The 16,976-nt window shown below is 47.6% G+C and overlaps 1 protein-coding gene across 3 annotated transcripts in view; it reads right to left on the bottom strand.

Annotated features, from left to right (window-relative positions):
• Positions 1-14,304: 14,304 nt before the first annotated feature.
• The window catches only part of ARMC6 (armadillo repeat containing 6), a 72,228-nt gene continuing 69,556 nt past the window's right edge, over positions 14,305-16,976 (bottom strand). For all 3 annotated transcript variants that reach the window (XM_073555110.1, XM_073555111.1, XM_073555112.1), the window contains exons 7-8: positions 16,253-16,390; positions 14,305-14,826 (exon numbers count right to left, since the gene is read on the bottom strand). In XM_073555110.1, coding sequence (XP_073411211.1) covers positions 14,614-14,826; positions 16,253-16,390 — 351 coding nt within the window. In that variant the 3' untranslated portion in view covers positions 14,305-14,613. The remainder of the gene's footprint in view (positions 14,827-16,252; positions 16,391-16,976) is intronic.

Genomic DNA, 16,976 nt, shown 5'->3' with positions numbered 1-16,976 from the left:
TAGATTGACGGCTTCCTAAACCAATAAACATCTGGGGGCGTGACGCGGTCTGTGGACTGAGAGGCCTTGTGTAAAAAGATGAGGGCGTGGTTACAAATCCCATGTGGCTGCTATTTTGGGGGGATGGGAGAAGGGTGAACAGAGGGTATAAGAAACACGGTGAAAGGTGACAGGAGTGGGTGACGTGTCCGCTGCACGGGTGGGCTGGCGGCGGTTATGTGGCATTGTTTTAGCTGCGTTTTTGGTGAATAAAATATTTAGCCAAATCCCAGGTAATCCTCACTGACTAGAGTTACTGCCCAGAGAGCAGGTTGTGAGAAACCCGCAGCGTGTGAACATAGCCGGATAACACCTCTGCGGCAGAGCCGTGAGCAGGCTCCTATTAGAAGAACATGGCTCCTATGGCGCCGGGGTTCTGCTGACACAGTCCCAATGGGAACTTCTTTGCTTTTGCTCTTATCCTTTCAAGAGCTGTCATATTATTATTATTATTATTATTATTTTCAGCTGATAAGCTTATTTTCCAATACGAGCTGTCATTTTCATCACCATAATTTTTGGGATACATACGACTTTTCATTCTCTTTTTGTGGGAGTAAAATTAAAAACAATACAGCGATTCTGCCATTTTGAGTTTATTTTTCCTTTCCTTTTGGCGTTCTGGGAATATTGTGCTATTCTCTGGGTTTGCACGGCTACACACTGTCCCTTTATGAGGTAATAAATCTGGAACGCTTCCATGGATCCCGGTGATTCTGTTTTCTCGTGACATATTGCACTTTGTGATAGTGGTAACATTTCTTTGATATGACTCGCATTTATTTGTGAAAAAAAATGGAAATTTGGCAAAAATTTAGAAAATGTCACAATTTTCCAACTTTGAATTTTCATACCCTTAAATCACAGAGATATGGCACATAAAAAACTTTATAACTAACATTTCCCACATGTTTACTTCACAAATTTTGAAAATTTGATTAAAAATTTGAACATTTTGCAATTTTCAAACCTTACATTTTTATGGCCTTAAATCAGAGCGATCTACCATACAAAATAGTTAATGAATAACATTTCCCACATGTCTAATTTACAGCTGCATAATTTTGGAAACAATTTTTTTTGTTAGGAGTTAGAAGGGTTAAAAGTTGACCAACGATTGCGCGGCCTCATCCTGAGCACTGCGGAAATTGGGTGTGAGTGTCAGCTGTATGTGACAGCTGACACACCGCAACAATGCCCACAATCAGTGCTAGCACCGATCGTGGGCATTTAACCCCTCTGATGCCACTGTCAGTAGTGACAACGACATAGAGGGTCATCGCACATGGAGGGGGCTCCCTGCACACTTCCATCAGGACAACACAATGTGATCGAGTTGTGCTGATGGTCTCCATGGAGACCCCCAGCCCCAAGATGGCCGCAGGGTCCTTCCAGGTTCTGCAGGTAAGGTGGCTTGTTAGCACCTCTTTCCCTGCCTGCCTGTCAGATCCTGATGTGATACTCTGCAGGGCATGGGGTCCTCTTCATTTTTGACAACCAGACTTGCTCTAAAGCTCACAGATGGGGGCTGGTATCTTCAGGCTGTTAGGGGACCATGGATATTGATCCCCCCCAGGCTAAAAACATCAGCCCACAGCCACCCAGAAAAGGCACATCTATTAGATGCACCAATTCTGGTGCTTTGCCCGGCTCATCCCACTTTCCCTGTAGCAGTGGCAAGTGGGGTTCATATTTGTGGGGCTGATGTCAGCTTTGTATTGTCAGGTGACATCAAGCCCAAGGATTAGTAATGCATACCTCCCAACTTTTGAAGAAGGGAAAGAGGGACAAAGGCTGCAGCACGCTATGTGCAAATTTTAGGCCACGCCCCCTAGCCACACCCATTTTAGTAGTCACGCCCATATCCACGTCCCAACCGCACCCATTTAGCACTGCTGATCACACTGTTTCATAAACAATAATTATAAACAGAAAAAAAAATGGAGCGCTGTATGGAGCGCTGATGCCCCGCCGCCGATTCTCTGTCCTCCTGCGGAGTCCCGAACGATTACCTCTTCCTGAGGTGACATGCTATAAGCTGACCGCCGGAAATGAGGTCAGCAGTCATTTCCAGCGGTCAGCTTACAGCACGTCACTTCCGGTGGAACGTGATGTGCGGTGCAGAGCACAGTCAGTGGCGTAGCAACTGTTTGTGGCGCCCGGGGCGGTCGAAAAATTTGCCGCCCCTTTGGTCATTGATAATCCGGAAGCATCCGAAGAGCCCACACTACACTCAAAGATCTAATTTTTAGTCTGCTACTAACTCTGCTGTTATTATTTCTAAATTTCTAGACTTTCATCTTCTTGCAGTTCTCTCTCTATATATATGTATGTATTAGCTTGATGACCCTACTGAACCTCCACCACTGCCCTGCCGAGAGCAGCACCATAAAACAGTGTAAGGAGACCCACGTGTCCTCCCCCTGCACAGACCCACAGGACACCCCCTACAGAGCCCTCATGTTCTCCCCTTGCACAGCCCCTCCATGTCCTCCCCTACACAGCCTCCCCATGTTTCCCCCAGCACAGCCCCCCATGTCCTCCCCTACACAGCCTCCCCATGTACCCTCCTGCACAGCCCCCCCATGTCCCTCCTACAGAGCCCCCATGTTCTCCCATACACAGCCCCCCATGTCCTCCCCTGCACAGCCCCCCCATGTCCTCCCCTGCACAGCCCCCCATGTCCTCCCCCTACGGAGCCCCCCATGTCCTCTCCCTACAGAACCCCCCATGTCCTCCCCTGCACAGCCCCCCACGTCCTCCCCCTACAGAGCCCCCCCATGTCCTCCCCTGCACAGCCTCGCCGTGGCCACCTATCTGCACAGCCCCCCAATTCCCAGTATCCCTCCTCCCGCCCTCACCTGCCAGTTGCTGCCTCCGTTCAGCAGCGGAGTGCTCTCCCCGGCCTCCTCCAGCTGCTCCCGGCCGGACCACGACACCCTGTTGGCCACATGCTCTGTTCTGTGCGGCCGCTCCGCTCTCTGTTTGGGCATGTGACAGCCGGAGCCTCGGCAGATCCCACGGTCATGTGACTGCCAATCTACAGCGCTGCAGCGGGGTCATACCAGGAACGCGCGCCCGAGGCATGACGGGTAATGTAGTCATATAGTGTTACCTTAACAACACGGCTGCTGGGGCCTTTCCTAAAAGCAGCTGATGAACTGTCATGCTGCCGCGCCGCCCCCACACACGTGCCGCCTGGGGTGGACCACCCCCCTACGCTACGCCACTGAGCACAGTGCTGTATTTTGCGGGCATACACCGGCCACCGCGATTGCGGGATAGATAGCTTCCTGGCCGGGACGGCGGGATACGGCCCCGAAATCGGGACTGTCCCGCCGGAATCGGGAGGGTTGGGACCTATGGTAATGGAGAAGTGTCTATAAGATGCCTATCCATTACTAATCCTATACTTGTATGGTAAATAAACACGCAGCCAGAATAAAGTCCTTTATTAGAAATAAGGCTAAACACAGTTTTCCATTTTTATTTCAAAATAACAAACACCGTTATACTCACCTATCGCCTAATTTCATCGAAGCCCTCGTTCTCCTGTAATAAAACAAAAATAAAAAAGAGTTTGGCGGCTTCATGACACGAATGTGTTTACCATCCAGGGCACCAATGTAATTTGGGAACTCTGTGGCTTTCATGAAACCCTGGACAATCCGCCACCAGTTGTCATGATCCTAGTGCAGGTTTATGACCTGCACGTCAGGGGTTAATGTCTTGAGCTCAGTGCAGGCTTGACCTGCACGCCGGGGGTTAATTATTGTAGCCTCTCTTTGGCTCAAGGAGAGCTTCTTATAGCCCTGGGAGACTCCAAACCCTGTCAGTTATACTTTTGCCTTTGGCCGAGTGTGGTGACCCCTGTGTGCCTGTGCCTTCTGATTGTCTTCTAGCTTGCTTATATGGTTCTGACCCAGTTCTGTCCCCTGTTGTCAGTTTGTCTCTTGATTTTGTACTGTTTATCTGCTTCTCTGGTTTCTGACTCATTGCCTATGTCCTGACTAGTCTCTGATTGCCCCTCTTGTACTGTGCTGCTACCTCCGTGTATGACTCATTGCTTATATTCTGACTACTCTCTGCTTGTCCCTCTGGTACCGCGCTGCCCTCTCTGTGTATGACCCCCGTTTGTCTGATTTGAGGATCCCTGTAGTAGAATCCCGCACTTATCTTCAGCAGCAGGATGCTAAGCCCCGCCCCCTGCAGTCACATGATCGTAGGTCCTTCACTGCTTTCTACCTTCAGTGACACAGGTCCTGTGAGCCTGGAGCATGCATAGTCACCACTGCTGCCCCGCTCCACAGGTATCTTTGGGCACAGGTTTGTACTCAGGACATGCGCACTGGCTCGGTGAGCAAGTGCAGTGCAGTGTTCCTGACATTATAATTGACCGTGAACTTTTTTCTCTCACTTCTGCAGCATGGACCCAATGCATGCTTTATCTGAGCAGGTGAAATGCTTGACTCAGCCGCTGCGGAAGCTAAGTTTAGAACACCAAACTCTGACCCAGTCCCAACGGCAGGTTGCGGAGTCGGTTCAGGGGGCGCTTTCCGCTGGGTTTCAGCAGGTGGGAACTAGAGATGTCATTTTAGTCTCACCCAAATCTCCGGTTAAGTTACCAGATACGTTTGCTGGTAACAAAAATGAATTTAGAGCATGTAAGGAGGGCTGTAAGCTCTTTTTCTCCTTGAGACCCCGCTCCTCTGGGGATGAGAAACAGAGGGTGGGGGTGATTATTTCCCTGCTTAGAGGGGCCCCGCAGGCCTGGGCATTCTCTCTTTCCTCTTCTGCCCCAGAGAGAATGACTGTGGATGCGTTTTTTGAAGCCTTAGGGCTTATTTACGATGAGCCCGATAGAGTGCATTTGGCTGAGGACAAGGTGATGAGTGTCTGTCAGGGGAAGCACTCAGCCGAGTGGTTCTATTCTGAATTTTGACGGTTGGGCAGCTGAGATTTCTTGGAGTGATGCCACCTTTCGGGGGTTGTTCCATAGAGGCCTGTGTGAGCATCTGAAGGATGCTCTGGCACTTCATCCTCCACCTCACTCCCTGGAGGATGCCATGATCCAAGCGGTTTGTATGGATCGCAGACTGCGAGCAAGAGGGGTGATGCAACTCGAAACCTCTTTATTCCCCAGCGGAGGTGAGACCCGAACTCCTCCTGAGGCTATTGAGGTGAGCGTTGTCACCTGTGAGGAGAAGGAAAGAAGACGCCGCCGGGAGAAGCACTTGTGCTTTTATTGTGGGGAATCTGGACATTGGAGGAAGGACTGCCCCTCCTGTCCGTCAGCCTCCAAGGTGGTGGGAAAACGACTATGTCTGGGTAGTAATCGAGGAGGCTACCCAGACCTTCAGGTACCTTTTTCCTCACTTGCAAAAATTGTGCTTCGGGTGGAACTGGATCTTGCTGATGGTCCTGTTCAGACTACTGCCTTTGTTGACTGTGGCTCTGCTGTTAACCTGATTGATGCCCGGATGATAGCTCTTAATAAGATAGAGACAGTCAGGCTTCAGGACCTTGTTAAACTTGTGGCAATTAACTCGTCCTCTCTTACCCGGGACGGTATCTGTTTCAGGTCTGAACTTTTTTCTCTGAAAGTGGATCCCACTCATGTGGAAAAATTAACTGGTCTTGTGTTAAATAACTTGCCTGCAGGACTGGTACTGGGGATGCCTTGGCTACAACGCCATAATCCTACCATTGTTTGGGTGACGGGGGAGATCACTCAATGGGGATGCAAAGATAAATGTTGTAACCTGGGGCCTCTTGTTAACTCTGTTAAAACCGTATCTGTGTTGTCTATCGGTCTGGAAGGTTTTCCGGAGTACTTGAAGGATTTCGAAGACGTATTTTCCGAAAGCGAGGCTGAGGCGCTGCCACCATATAGACCCTACGATTGTGCCATTGATTTAGTACCCGGAGCCAAGTTACCTAAGGCTCGATTGTTCAATTTGTCCGGGCCTGAGCACCAAGCCATGAAGGAGTACATAGCTGTGAGTCTCCGCTAAGGGCATATCAGGCCTTCTGTGTCACCCGTGGCAGCAGGATTCTTCTTTGTGAAGAAGAAAGATGGTGGTTTGCGGCCGTGCCTCGACTTTCGGGAACTTAACAAGATAACGGTTAGGAACACTTATCCACTTCCCCTCATCCCAGACTTATGTAACCAGCTATCTGGGGCCCAATGGTTCTCCAAATTAGATCTTCGGGGGGCCTACAACCTGAGAAGGGTTCGGGAAGGGGACGAGTGGAAAACTGCGTTCCTCACATCAGAGGGACTCTTTGAAAACCTGGTTATGACGTTTGGGTTAACTAATGCCCCCACTATTATGCAAAACTTTATATCAATGTTGTGTTTTCTGACCTGATAGGTCGTTTTGTTGTCATTTATTTGGATGACATTTTGGTGTATTCCCCGGACAGTCTCAATTGCAAAATCTACAGACAGTTCTCCAGAGACTCAGGGAGAACCACTTGTTTGCTAAATTGGAAAAATGTTAATTTTTCTTACAGGAACTGTCTTTTTTGGGGCTGATTGTATCTTGTGATGGGTTTCGTATGGACCCTAAGAAGGTGCTGGCGATCGCAGACTGGGTTCAGCCTCGTGATCTCAAGGGGCTCCAGCGCTTCTTGGGATTTGTGAATTATTACCGGAGATTCATTAAAGGTTTCTCTCAAGTGGTTAAACCACTCACGGATCTTACCCGGAAGGGGGCTGATGTAAAAAAATGATCAGAACTCGCTAAGGAGTCCTTCTCAGCTCTTAAGAAATGTTTCATGTCCGCCCCGGTGTTAGTTCAGCCAGACACGTCCGAACCATTTATTGTGGAGGTGGATGCTTCTGAAGTAGGGGTGGGGGCAGTGTTGTCCCAGGGTCCGGCCACCCTTACTAATCTCAAACCCTGTGCCTTCTTCTCCAAGAAGTTCTCATCCGCCGAGAGAAACTATGATGTAGGCAATAGAGAAATTCTTGTGGTCAAGTTGGCATTCGAAGAATGGAGGCACTTTTTGGAAGGGGCGGCTCACCCGATTACGGTTATCACTGATCACAAAAATTTGGCATACCTTGAATCTGCTAAGAGGCTTACTCCTAGACAAGCCCGTTAATGCTTGTATTCAATTGGTTTCTTGCTTTTGCAAGTTTTGGGAGGTTTCACCCCTCCCTTGTGGGCCATGCACATATAAAGCCGTCTTGCACAGCGTATCCACATCAGGCATTACCTTTCTGAATCCTGCTCATATAGGTACTGTTCACATGATCAGGTTTTAAATACATCGGTTAGAGACTGCTCTGATGGGTATACCTTGATGTTTGGTAGAGCGGCTTAGTATACATTTTTTGCAAAAAACGTATCAACTAAATACCCTGTTTTATCATCTTTTTACTAGCACTTGCTGTTTATTGTTATATATAGTTTTTTACAACAGAGTATTTGTATACGTTTGTTATACTGTGTTTCTTTGTGTTTCAGACCTTTGGTGGTGTGAACACTGTGCTACCGACTTGTTCGCTGTGTGCATGGCCCATGCGCTTGTATTCTATTGGCAAACAAGTCTATCTCTAATCTGCTGAAAAATTGACTGATCCAGTTCCCATTCCCCCTGTTTTAAGGTTGTCCAGCTGTGGAAATCTGCTTCCTCGTTTTCCTTTCCCTTTATGTGTAGGGCTGATAGTTGGTGCTGATGATCCTCCATGACCTGGAAAATTTCCCGAGCCAGCCGCATTAGGGGCCGGGATCTTGTGCCCCGCAGATGGTTAAAGGGAATCTGTCACCTCATTTTTGCCCTATGAGATACGGCCACCGCCATCAGGAGCTTATCTACAGCATTCTGTAATGCTGTAGATAAGCCCCCGATGTAACCTGAAAGATAAGAAAAACGAGTTAGATTATACTCACCTGGGGGTCCGGTCCGGCGCCTCCCATCTCCTAGCGATAACGTTCTCTTCCTTACTTCTGCCGCGGCTCCTGTGCAGGTGTACTATATCCCTAATGAGGGCAGAGTAAAGTACTGTAGTGCGCAGGCGCCGGACCTCTCTTACCTTTCCGGCCACCTGCGCAGGAGCCGCAGCAGAAGTAAGGAGGAGGACGTCATCGCTAGAAGATGCAAGGTGCCAGACCGGACCGCGACACACATTGGACCGGACCGGACCCCCGGGTGAGTATAGTCTAACTCGTTTTTCTTATCTTTCAGGTTACATCGGGGGCTTATCTACAGCATTACAGAATGCTTTAGATAAGCCACTGATGGCAGTGACCACATCTCATATCGGAAAAATGAGGTGACAGATTCCCTTTAACATAGGCAACTGAAGTCCGATTGTCTGACATTATTTGAACATGGTTTCCTTCTAAATGGGGAAGGAACTCTATTCCTGCCTTCTTTATTGCCAGTTTGAGGAAACACCCCCGCTTTCACCTCTGACCAGATTCTCTAGATTATACGGTCCCAGAGATGTGCGCCCCATTCTTCCGCGCTTGCAACCGTCATGATCACGTCCGATATCTGGTGGGACCATGGAATACCCTGCGACAGATTCCTTGGATCCCACCACCAGGCCATGGAGTCTAGTGCTTCCTGGGAGAGCATAATCTTTCCCTCTAGACATCCAGCAAGCTTCCTTTCTACCTCTAGGACATCCTGCTGTAAGGCCCTGGAATGACACTGGGCCCACTGTACTGCTGGGATGCATGACGTTATTGATCCTAACAGGGACAAGGCTTTCTTCCGGGACATGATCAGGTTGATCAATACTGCCAACACTAGGGCTATAATCCTGTCTTTCTTTACCTCTGGTAGGAGACAGACATGCCTCTCTGAGTCCAAAATAAGCCCTAAGGAGGATTGAACCTTCAGGGGCTGCAGCCTCGACTTTTTGATATTTATCATCCAATCGACATGGTGGCTTGGATGTGATTTACCTGAGAACTGCATTCGTGTTCTGTTCTGCCGATGACTAAAAAATTGTCCACATATGGCACTAGTAACAGGTTCTTTTCCCGCAAATGCGAAGTCACCTCCAGAACTATCTTGGTGAAGATTCTTGGGGCGATGGACAGACCAAAGGGCAGAGCCCTGTAATGGAAATGTCTGAGTTGTCTGTCTATAAACATTGCTACCCTGAGGTACTGCAGGTCTTCCTGATGAATTGGGACATGGTAATATGCGTCCTTCAAATCTAAGGCCGGGATCACACATGCAAAAACTCGGACGAGTCTCGCATCTTAATACCCTGAACTGCCACCGGCACTCGGGAGCAGAGCGTGAGCGTGTGACTGCATAGAAATACATGCAGCCACATGCTCTGCTCCCGACTGCCGGCGGCAGTGCCAGGTATTAAGATGTGAGATCTTTATTGTTGACTTTATCAACTCCATTTTGAACTTGTTGAGGCCTTTCAGATTGACAATTGTCCTGAACGACTGGTCAGGGTTCCTTATCAGAAACGGAAGAATAAAACCTCTTCCCCTGCTACTGAACAGGCACCTCCACCACTACCTTCTTTCAAAGTAGGAGGAATACCTCGGCTTCCAGGGCCTATTGTTCCTTTCAGGATCTGGGGGATGAAATCCTGAAGCTGTGCCTGGGGATGGATGTGAACTCGTCTCAGCCCTGGTCTTATTATACGGAGTATCCAGGCACCGAGATTTCCTTCCAGGCAGGTTGGAAGTGGGACAGCCTTCCTCCCACCTGAGACAGCCTATCACTTAGAGGATTTACAGCTTCTCGTCGAGGAACCCCCGAACATGAAACCCTTGCTGCTCGGTTTCTTATCTTTCCAGTCACCCTGTTCCTTAGAGTGTCTACTCCTGCTTTACCTTCTCCTACAAAACAAGCTTTTGAACTGAGAATGGAACACACTGGGAAAGCCTTTTTTCTTGTCTGCTGCCTTGTCAAGTCTATCGTCCAGGGCTTGACCAAAAAGATATTTCCCTTCACACAGGATAGAGCATAGCCTAGTCTTGGACTGGAGGCATAGGCCAAAAAAGGAGCTGCTGCCTGCAACAGCTGAAGATCCGCCGGGATCTTTTCTCTCGGGGTGTTGTCTCCAAGATGGTCGAAAAGTGGCTGTAGCTATACCATCATAGACCTCGCCGTGCAGGTTGCTGCTATTGCCCGCTTTAAAGGGAATCTGTCACCCTTTTTTCGAATATGAGCTGCCGGCACCAACATCAGGGGCTTACCTACAGCATTTTGTAATGCCGTAGATAAGCCACCGATGTAACCTGAAAAAAAGAATTGATTATACGCACCAGGGGGCGGTCCGGTCTTGATCCGATGGGTGTTGTGGTCCGGTGCCTCCCATCTTCATACGATGCTGTCCTCTTCTTTCCTTCCTGTCGTGGCTCCGGCGCACTGCTCTGCCCTGTTGAAGGCAGAGCAGAATACTGCAGTGCGCAGGCGCCGGACCTCTCCCAGCGCCTGTGCACTGCAGGACTCTGCTCTGCCCTCAACAGGGCAGGGCAGTGTGCCTGCGCAGGAGCCATGACTGGAAGGAAAGAAGAGGACGGCATCGTATGAAGATGGAAGGCACCGGATGGCGACACCCATTGGACTGGACCGGACCGAACGCCGGGGTGAGAATAATCTAACTCTTTTTTATCTTTCAGGTTACATCGGGGGGGCTTATCTACAGCATTACAGAATGCTGTAGATAAGCCCCCGATGTCGGTGCCGGCAGATCATATTCGAATAAAGGGGTGACAGATTCCCTTTAATGAGCCTGCCAATGATTCCCAGGCTTGTTTTAGGAAGACCTCTGCCTTATCCAAGGCATTATACTCTATCAAGGACCATGAGAAGTGCATTATACTACAGTGTGTCCATAAAGTCATGGTGCACTTTTGATCAGTCACAGGAAAGCAACAAAATACTATAGAAATGTGAAATCTGCACCAAATAAAAGGAAAACCCTCCCAGTTTCTGTAGGATGATGTGGCAAGCTTGTGCACATGCGCAGATGATGTGACGTAACACCGTGTAAACAGAGAATCACAGACGTTATTCACTCTGTTACACCAGACGTCCTTACCTGTGTGTGGCAAGAACTTCACTATCGTTTGAATGCATGTAGGGCAACAAAAGGAGCCCACATCGAACTGCACTGCATAGGTATGAAACTGGGAGTTTTTCTTTTATTTGGAGATTTCACATTTCTATAGTCTTGTTGCTTTCCTGTGTCTAGTCAAAAGTGCACCATGACTTTACGGACACATTATATATGGGACCTGCATTATACTGTATCGAGGACTATCTGTCACCATCATTCTTCCTCAACCGGTGTTAAGAAATTCAGGAACAAGCGTCGAACGACTTCAATATTGTCACGCTCGTTCAATGGCTCAACTCAGCGCATGTAAATACAACTGAGATGTTTCTGTATGATGGTGCAATATGTGAGCATTTAAGGCCCCACTTTGTCTAAAACCAGCCCTGCTGGTTAAGTGCCCCTTGCACATGGTACACTCCCTATTGTTCTGCTTTGAACTACGTTTCAGGGGCTTTTCCGGAGGTGGGCTTATGACCTGCCTGCTCTTCAGGCTGGTCCTGCTGCTTGTACGACTGCCATTGCGAACTTGCCAATGCTGCTGGCGGTGCTGAAAAGGCTTCTGTGTCGACTGCAGCGATGAAGATGGTGGTAGTGGTGGTGGCTGCTGTGGTAGCATCGAGCGATGCTGATGCTGTAGCTCATTTATCATCCGGATTACAGCATGAAACGCCACCATCTTTCTGGGCACTTCCCCTTAAATATCGGATGGCCCTGCCCACCTCTGGCTCTGTCTCCTGAAGCTTCAAATCCGGCACGCTGTGTGCAGGGATCCCCTTACCCCTGCACAGTCCCGGATGGCCGCTGCAATTCCCAATGCGCTAGGTAATCGGGACGCACTGGATATCATCCTGCGTCCTGCACAGACCCGAGTGGCTTCGCTTTCCGATGCACTCGGCCCTGGAGCACGCCAGCTTCCTCCAGGGTCCCCCGGCCCTGCGGAAGTGAGTCCCGGCGCACATCGCTGGGGTGGTTCTGCTACCCCCAGCGGGTGCAAACCTGAGACCTCTGCCCAAGAGGTCTTAGCCTGCACAGCGCTGCACCAACCTCCCGGTCAGCGTTACCTCATCTGTAGGCGACACCCCCCCCCCCCGTGTAAGTGTACCGCTTCATTGTGCAGGTCCCCATCAGGACAGGAAACCAAACTGATGCGGAGGAGAGGTACCGGCCTTTCATTCAGTAGGTTTCCTGTCCTAGTGGGCGGATACCCTCTCTCAGGTGATGCGGTCATGGGAGAAGAGAAAAATTAGGCTCCATCAGGATGGTGGCGCCTGCGCAGTGGCATTTATCGGAATGTGATAGATGCTATTGAGCAGGAATCGCCGCCACCACCACCATTTTGCTAGAGGAAACGATGCTACTGCGCAGGCACCATCTTGTTGGAAAAGCAACACATACCATAGGATACGGCCTTCCCAAAACTCTGTCTGATGACAAATGCACATCTAGCAGGATGCAGAAGGCCTCCACTAATAAAGGCAAGGGGCAGCAAAACTGCAAACTACTGGTAAAAACAGCCACACCCACATCTACCAGATTATGGAGGGGTTAGCTGCCTAGTAAGAGAAAAAAATGCACATTGGTATGGCTTGCATAGAACAACAAGCAACACAGGTAATTGTAATGCAAGTGTCTGGCTTGAAGCCTATTAATGATCCCCTTAGTATTATTAGGCGGGCATATGATAAATACATTAAATGAGGTATTGGTTAATATTTTGGCCAAAATACATAAGCTCGCAACCCACATCAAGGGTCCCCATATTTGCGAGTCCTAACACTAATATCAAAAACAGCTAGCATAGAAAAATTAAAAAAAAGGCATACCATAAGATACGGCATTCCCAAAACCCAGTCTGGTGACAAATGCACATCTAGCAGGATGCAGCAGGTCTCCACATTAGTGGAGACCTGCCTTGATTACAAGGCAGCCAACCCCTCCATAATCTGGTAGATGTGGCTCTTTTTATCAGTAGTTTGCACTTGTGCTGCCGCTTGCCTTTATTAATGGATGCCTGCTGCATCCTGCTAGATGTGCATTTGTCATCAGACAGGGTTTTGGGAAGGTCGTATCTAATGGTATGTGGATTTTTTAATTTTTCTATATTTGCCATCTTGATGAAGCCCAATTTTATTTCCTCTGCCAAAAATCAGCGGAGCCTGCACAGTAGCATCCATCTCGTTGCGATAGATACTACTGCACAGGTGCTGCAATCTTGATGAAGCCTAATTTTTTTTTTCTCTACCAAAATGGTACATGCGCAGTAGCATCTATTGGAATAAAGAAATTGCTGGGTAGCCACACATCTGCATTAACATACATTGCATAAACTAAAATGCTTTGGATTTCAAACCTGTTGTTCTTGTCAATTTACACTGTAGATAATATTTTGCATTTTTTTGGAGCACGTGCATGATATTTGCTAAAAGATTGTCACGAGGGTGTCACATCCCTCTGGAAGACCTGGAGTTAAATAGTCACTTTGGGTAATGAATCACAGGTATTCTTTAGAGATGGTGTGACTTGTGTCCCATATTAAGACAATTTCGTTTTCTCTGGTACTGAACAGGTTAACATCCCTTTCTATGCTGGTCAGAGACATGCAGCTCCATTTCAGCTGCTTCTGATATGGTTATTACAATAAAACTTGCCAGACCTTCTTGTCCCTGCCCGTGAAAGATTTGTCTTCCTGTACTGTGTGCTAAAGCCAAGTGGATGCAGTAGAGTTGTTGTAGTAGTGTTCTGTGGTTTGCTGTAGTACGTCTGTGTTTATTTAGTTTATTCTTCCCTAGTGTTGGTTAGTGCTTTTGTAAGATAGTGGTTTTTTGTTATCCCTGTTTTGTCTTTGTGTCTTGTTTACCTTATATTTTTGAATCAATGCCTCATGGGGTGGGGGAAGGGACTGATCAGGGTTTAGCAGGAGCATAGTAAGGTCGGAGACTCAGGCCTCTCTACCTTCAAGAGTATCCCCATGAAAGGGTTAGATAGGGTGCCAGTTCCAGGGACAGTTTTAAGCCCCCCATCCTTACTGAAGACCATCACAGCATGACAGATTATGCCCTTTGCTGGCACTGTAAGCTGCTAAAAAACAAAATGATGTGGAAATCTGCTATTGAAGCCTGGTATCCTCACAACAGTGTAAGCTGCCTGGCAAGGAAAACCTTCCGTTCAACTTGATAAATAAATCAATCATGGATCAAAAAAGGCAATGCAAACATAATTGGAATATTTTAATTAGCGTTCTTAGAGCACAAACAGTAATTTCAGGAAAAGCTTGCTTTCTTCCATTCGACAGAAGATTTGATATGACTGGGCTCATGAATTATCAAAGCGGCAACGATAAAATGCAGAAAGGCAATATAAGGCAATTGTGTGAACATATTCAATGGACTAAAAGCAGAATAAAGTAAGAAATAAATAAGAATTGGTCATCTGTTCATACGGGACACAATGAAATATCACAATCGCTCCTGATTCTTGCCTTTGACTGTTTTTTTTTCATATGACAATAAGGTATATCGAGGTTAGTGAACTAAGCTGCCTTTTTGCCCAGTCCATAATTCTCGTAGTTCTACCTTACAGCCAAGGTCTCTTAAGGCTGCCTTGGCGACATCATCACAGTCCTTGTGGGTGCTGCGGGCTTGAAGAATTAAAGACTCCGCTCCCATTTCCAGAATGGGCTGTGAGAAATCACGAGTGCGTGACACCAGGTTCCTGATCACCATGCAGGCTTGTTTCTAAAGTAAACATGAGTGGCAGACATTATTAGGACAACTTTAATTTATCGATTTTAGGTACAACATTTGGCACAGATTAACAATTTAATATTTCTCTACAAGGGTGTGAGCCTTGTTTTTCTGGTGTAGAACCAAAAATTCTGTTTATACATACAGATAAATGACACAATTATGGCCATGTGTTGCTACTAGGCGATATTCCTGCACACCGATTTATTATTGGGTTCAAAGTAATAAAAGTATGCAGTAAGTCCCTAAGCTCCCATGATGGTCAGACAGACTAAATTCTAGTATTTCTAGTGAATTTTGGCGTTATCAGAACAAAATATCAATTGAGAACAAAAGGGTATTTGTCACGGGTGTGTCAGACAGTCATCCTGAATCCCGCTGTAGAAAGTCATTACGATTAGCTCAAATTTGCCTATGTCTTGCTGGAAGTACTAGCAGTCAATTAGTGCCTTCTCAGAGGACTCTTGGAGGATTGTTGGCGTGACATCTTGGTGGTCTTCTCAAGCTAAGTGTATTCCCTCTTTCATCCACCCTCTCTGCCTTTAGTTGTAGTGGGGGCTGACTAGTGCTCACCTACTCCCATCCCTGTCCAGGGCGCTAGTGTCAGGCAGGGAATAGGTTCCTGCTCGGCGATAGGTGCAGAACCTATATAGGGACATTTATGGCAGACAGGGTGATTTTAGATCTGTCTAGGGCTTTCCACTCCCTCCTTCCATATTGTTTGGGCTTCCCCCTCCCTCTCCCCATTGTTGTGCACTTCCTTGTCCCTCACACAGCTTGACAGGTATTTTCACAATTGAAAGTTTTTCACTATCCATAATCTACTGACATACACCAGATTTATCTAACACCATGGACATTATGCAGATTTTGCTGTGGATGTGTCAAGGATTAGTATCGCTCACATTACAACTGTTATTATTTCAATGTGTAAAGCATCCTTAGCTACTAGAGCTAAAGTTCTTAATTAATACAAAACAACTTAAGTGATACTCCCATTAAAAGAAAAGTTAAAATTTAATAAATATATCTGATGAATTTATTATATAAATGCATTTTTTTAATTTAAACTTCATTTGTCATTTTTTCAACTCCTCAACCATTGAAATTGGATAAGAAGAAAAAAAAAATAATTGAAATCACAGGATGGATAGACATGTTAATGATATGCAAATGATGAAAAATAGAAAGAAAATTTTCGTAACATCTCGTTTTATTCAGTATTAGGCATGAGCGCCACATGCAGAAATGCCTGCATTTACACGCCTTGGCTGCCATCAACGAGGATATTAAAAAAGGTTGTCCACTACTAGGACAACCCCAAGACTTTTCCTTCTTGGTGTTGCAATTTCAACGTGGAGGAGTAGGTATGCTTGTTTTCTATATATTGTCATGTACGAGTCCAGTTCATTGTTACCTGTACAATGGAGTCCTTAGGATGAGCTTTCATTGCTTGCAGAGCAGCCAATGCGCCACCTCCTTCCATAATGACTTTACAGTTTTCTGGTTTACGCAGAGCTAACATAGCAAGTGCAGCACAGCCCTGATCACAGATCTAAGGAAGAACCAGAACAGTTTAATGGAAACTATTTATTGGGTGCCTCTTTGATATGCACTAATGGAGCACATTGAGTTAATAGCTATACTGCAGTTTCTTAAAAAAAAAAAAAAAAAAAGACGCCCAAAACTGCGCTTTACTCACTATACCAGAGTCTGCTCCCGGTGTTGGCTGCGGCGCTGACATCACTTCAACAGCAGGGTAGCCAATAAGTGAGCTTAGCAGTTTCGATAGAGGCATTTCTCTAAGGCTAGTTTCACACTAGCGTTTATGAGCGCAGCGACGGCCTGCGCACGGCCGCCGCTAAGCCCCGCCCCCTGCCGCGCCCGCCGGTAGCTCCGCCCACCGGCGCATGACGCTGCATGCGCCCTGCGTCCCCTATCTTTATCACAGGGGGCGCAGGCCGTGCGCAGTATGCGTTTGGCGGCGCATGCGCCTTTTTGACGGTGCGCCGACGCAACCAAACTGCAGCAGGCCTGCACCCCCCTGTGATAAAGATAGGGGACGCAGGGCGCATGCAGCGTCATGCGCCGGTGGGCGGAGCTACCGGCGGGGGAGCGGCAGGGGGCGGGGCTTATCGGCG

Source organism: Dendrobates tinctorius, unplaced genomic scaffold (genome assembly GCF_039654945.1).
Source record: "Dendrobates tinctorius isolate UK_male_01 unplaced genomic scaffold, ASM3965494v1 ptg000219l, whole genome shotgun sequence".
NCBI lineage: Eukaryota > Metazoa > Chordata > Amphibia > Anura > Dendrobatidae > Dendrobates > Dendrobates tinctorius.
The sequence above is the reverse complement of the archived record's forward strand: the minus strand, read 5'-3'. Positions and strand labels throughout refer to the sequence as shown.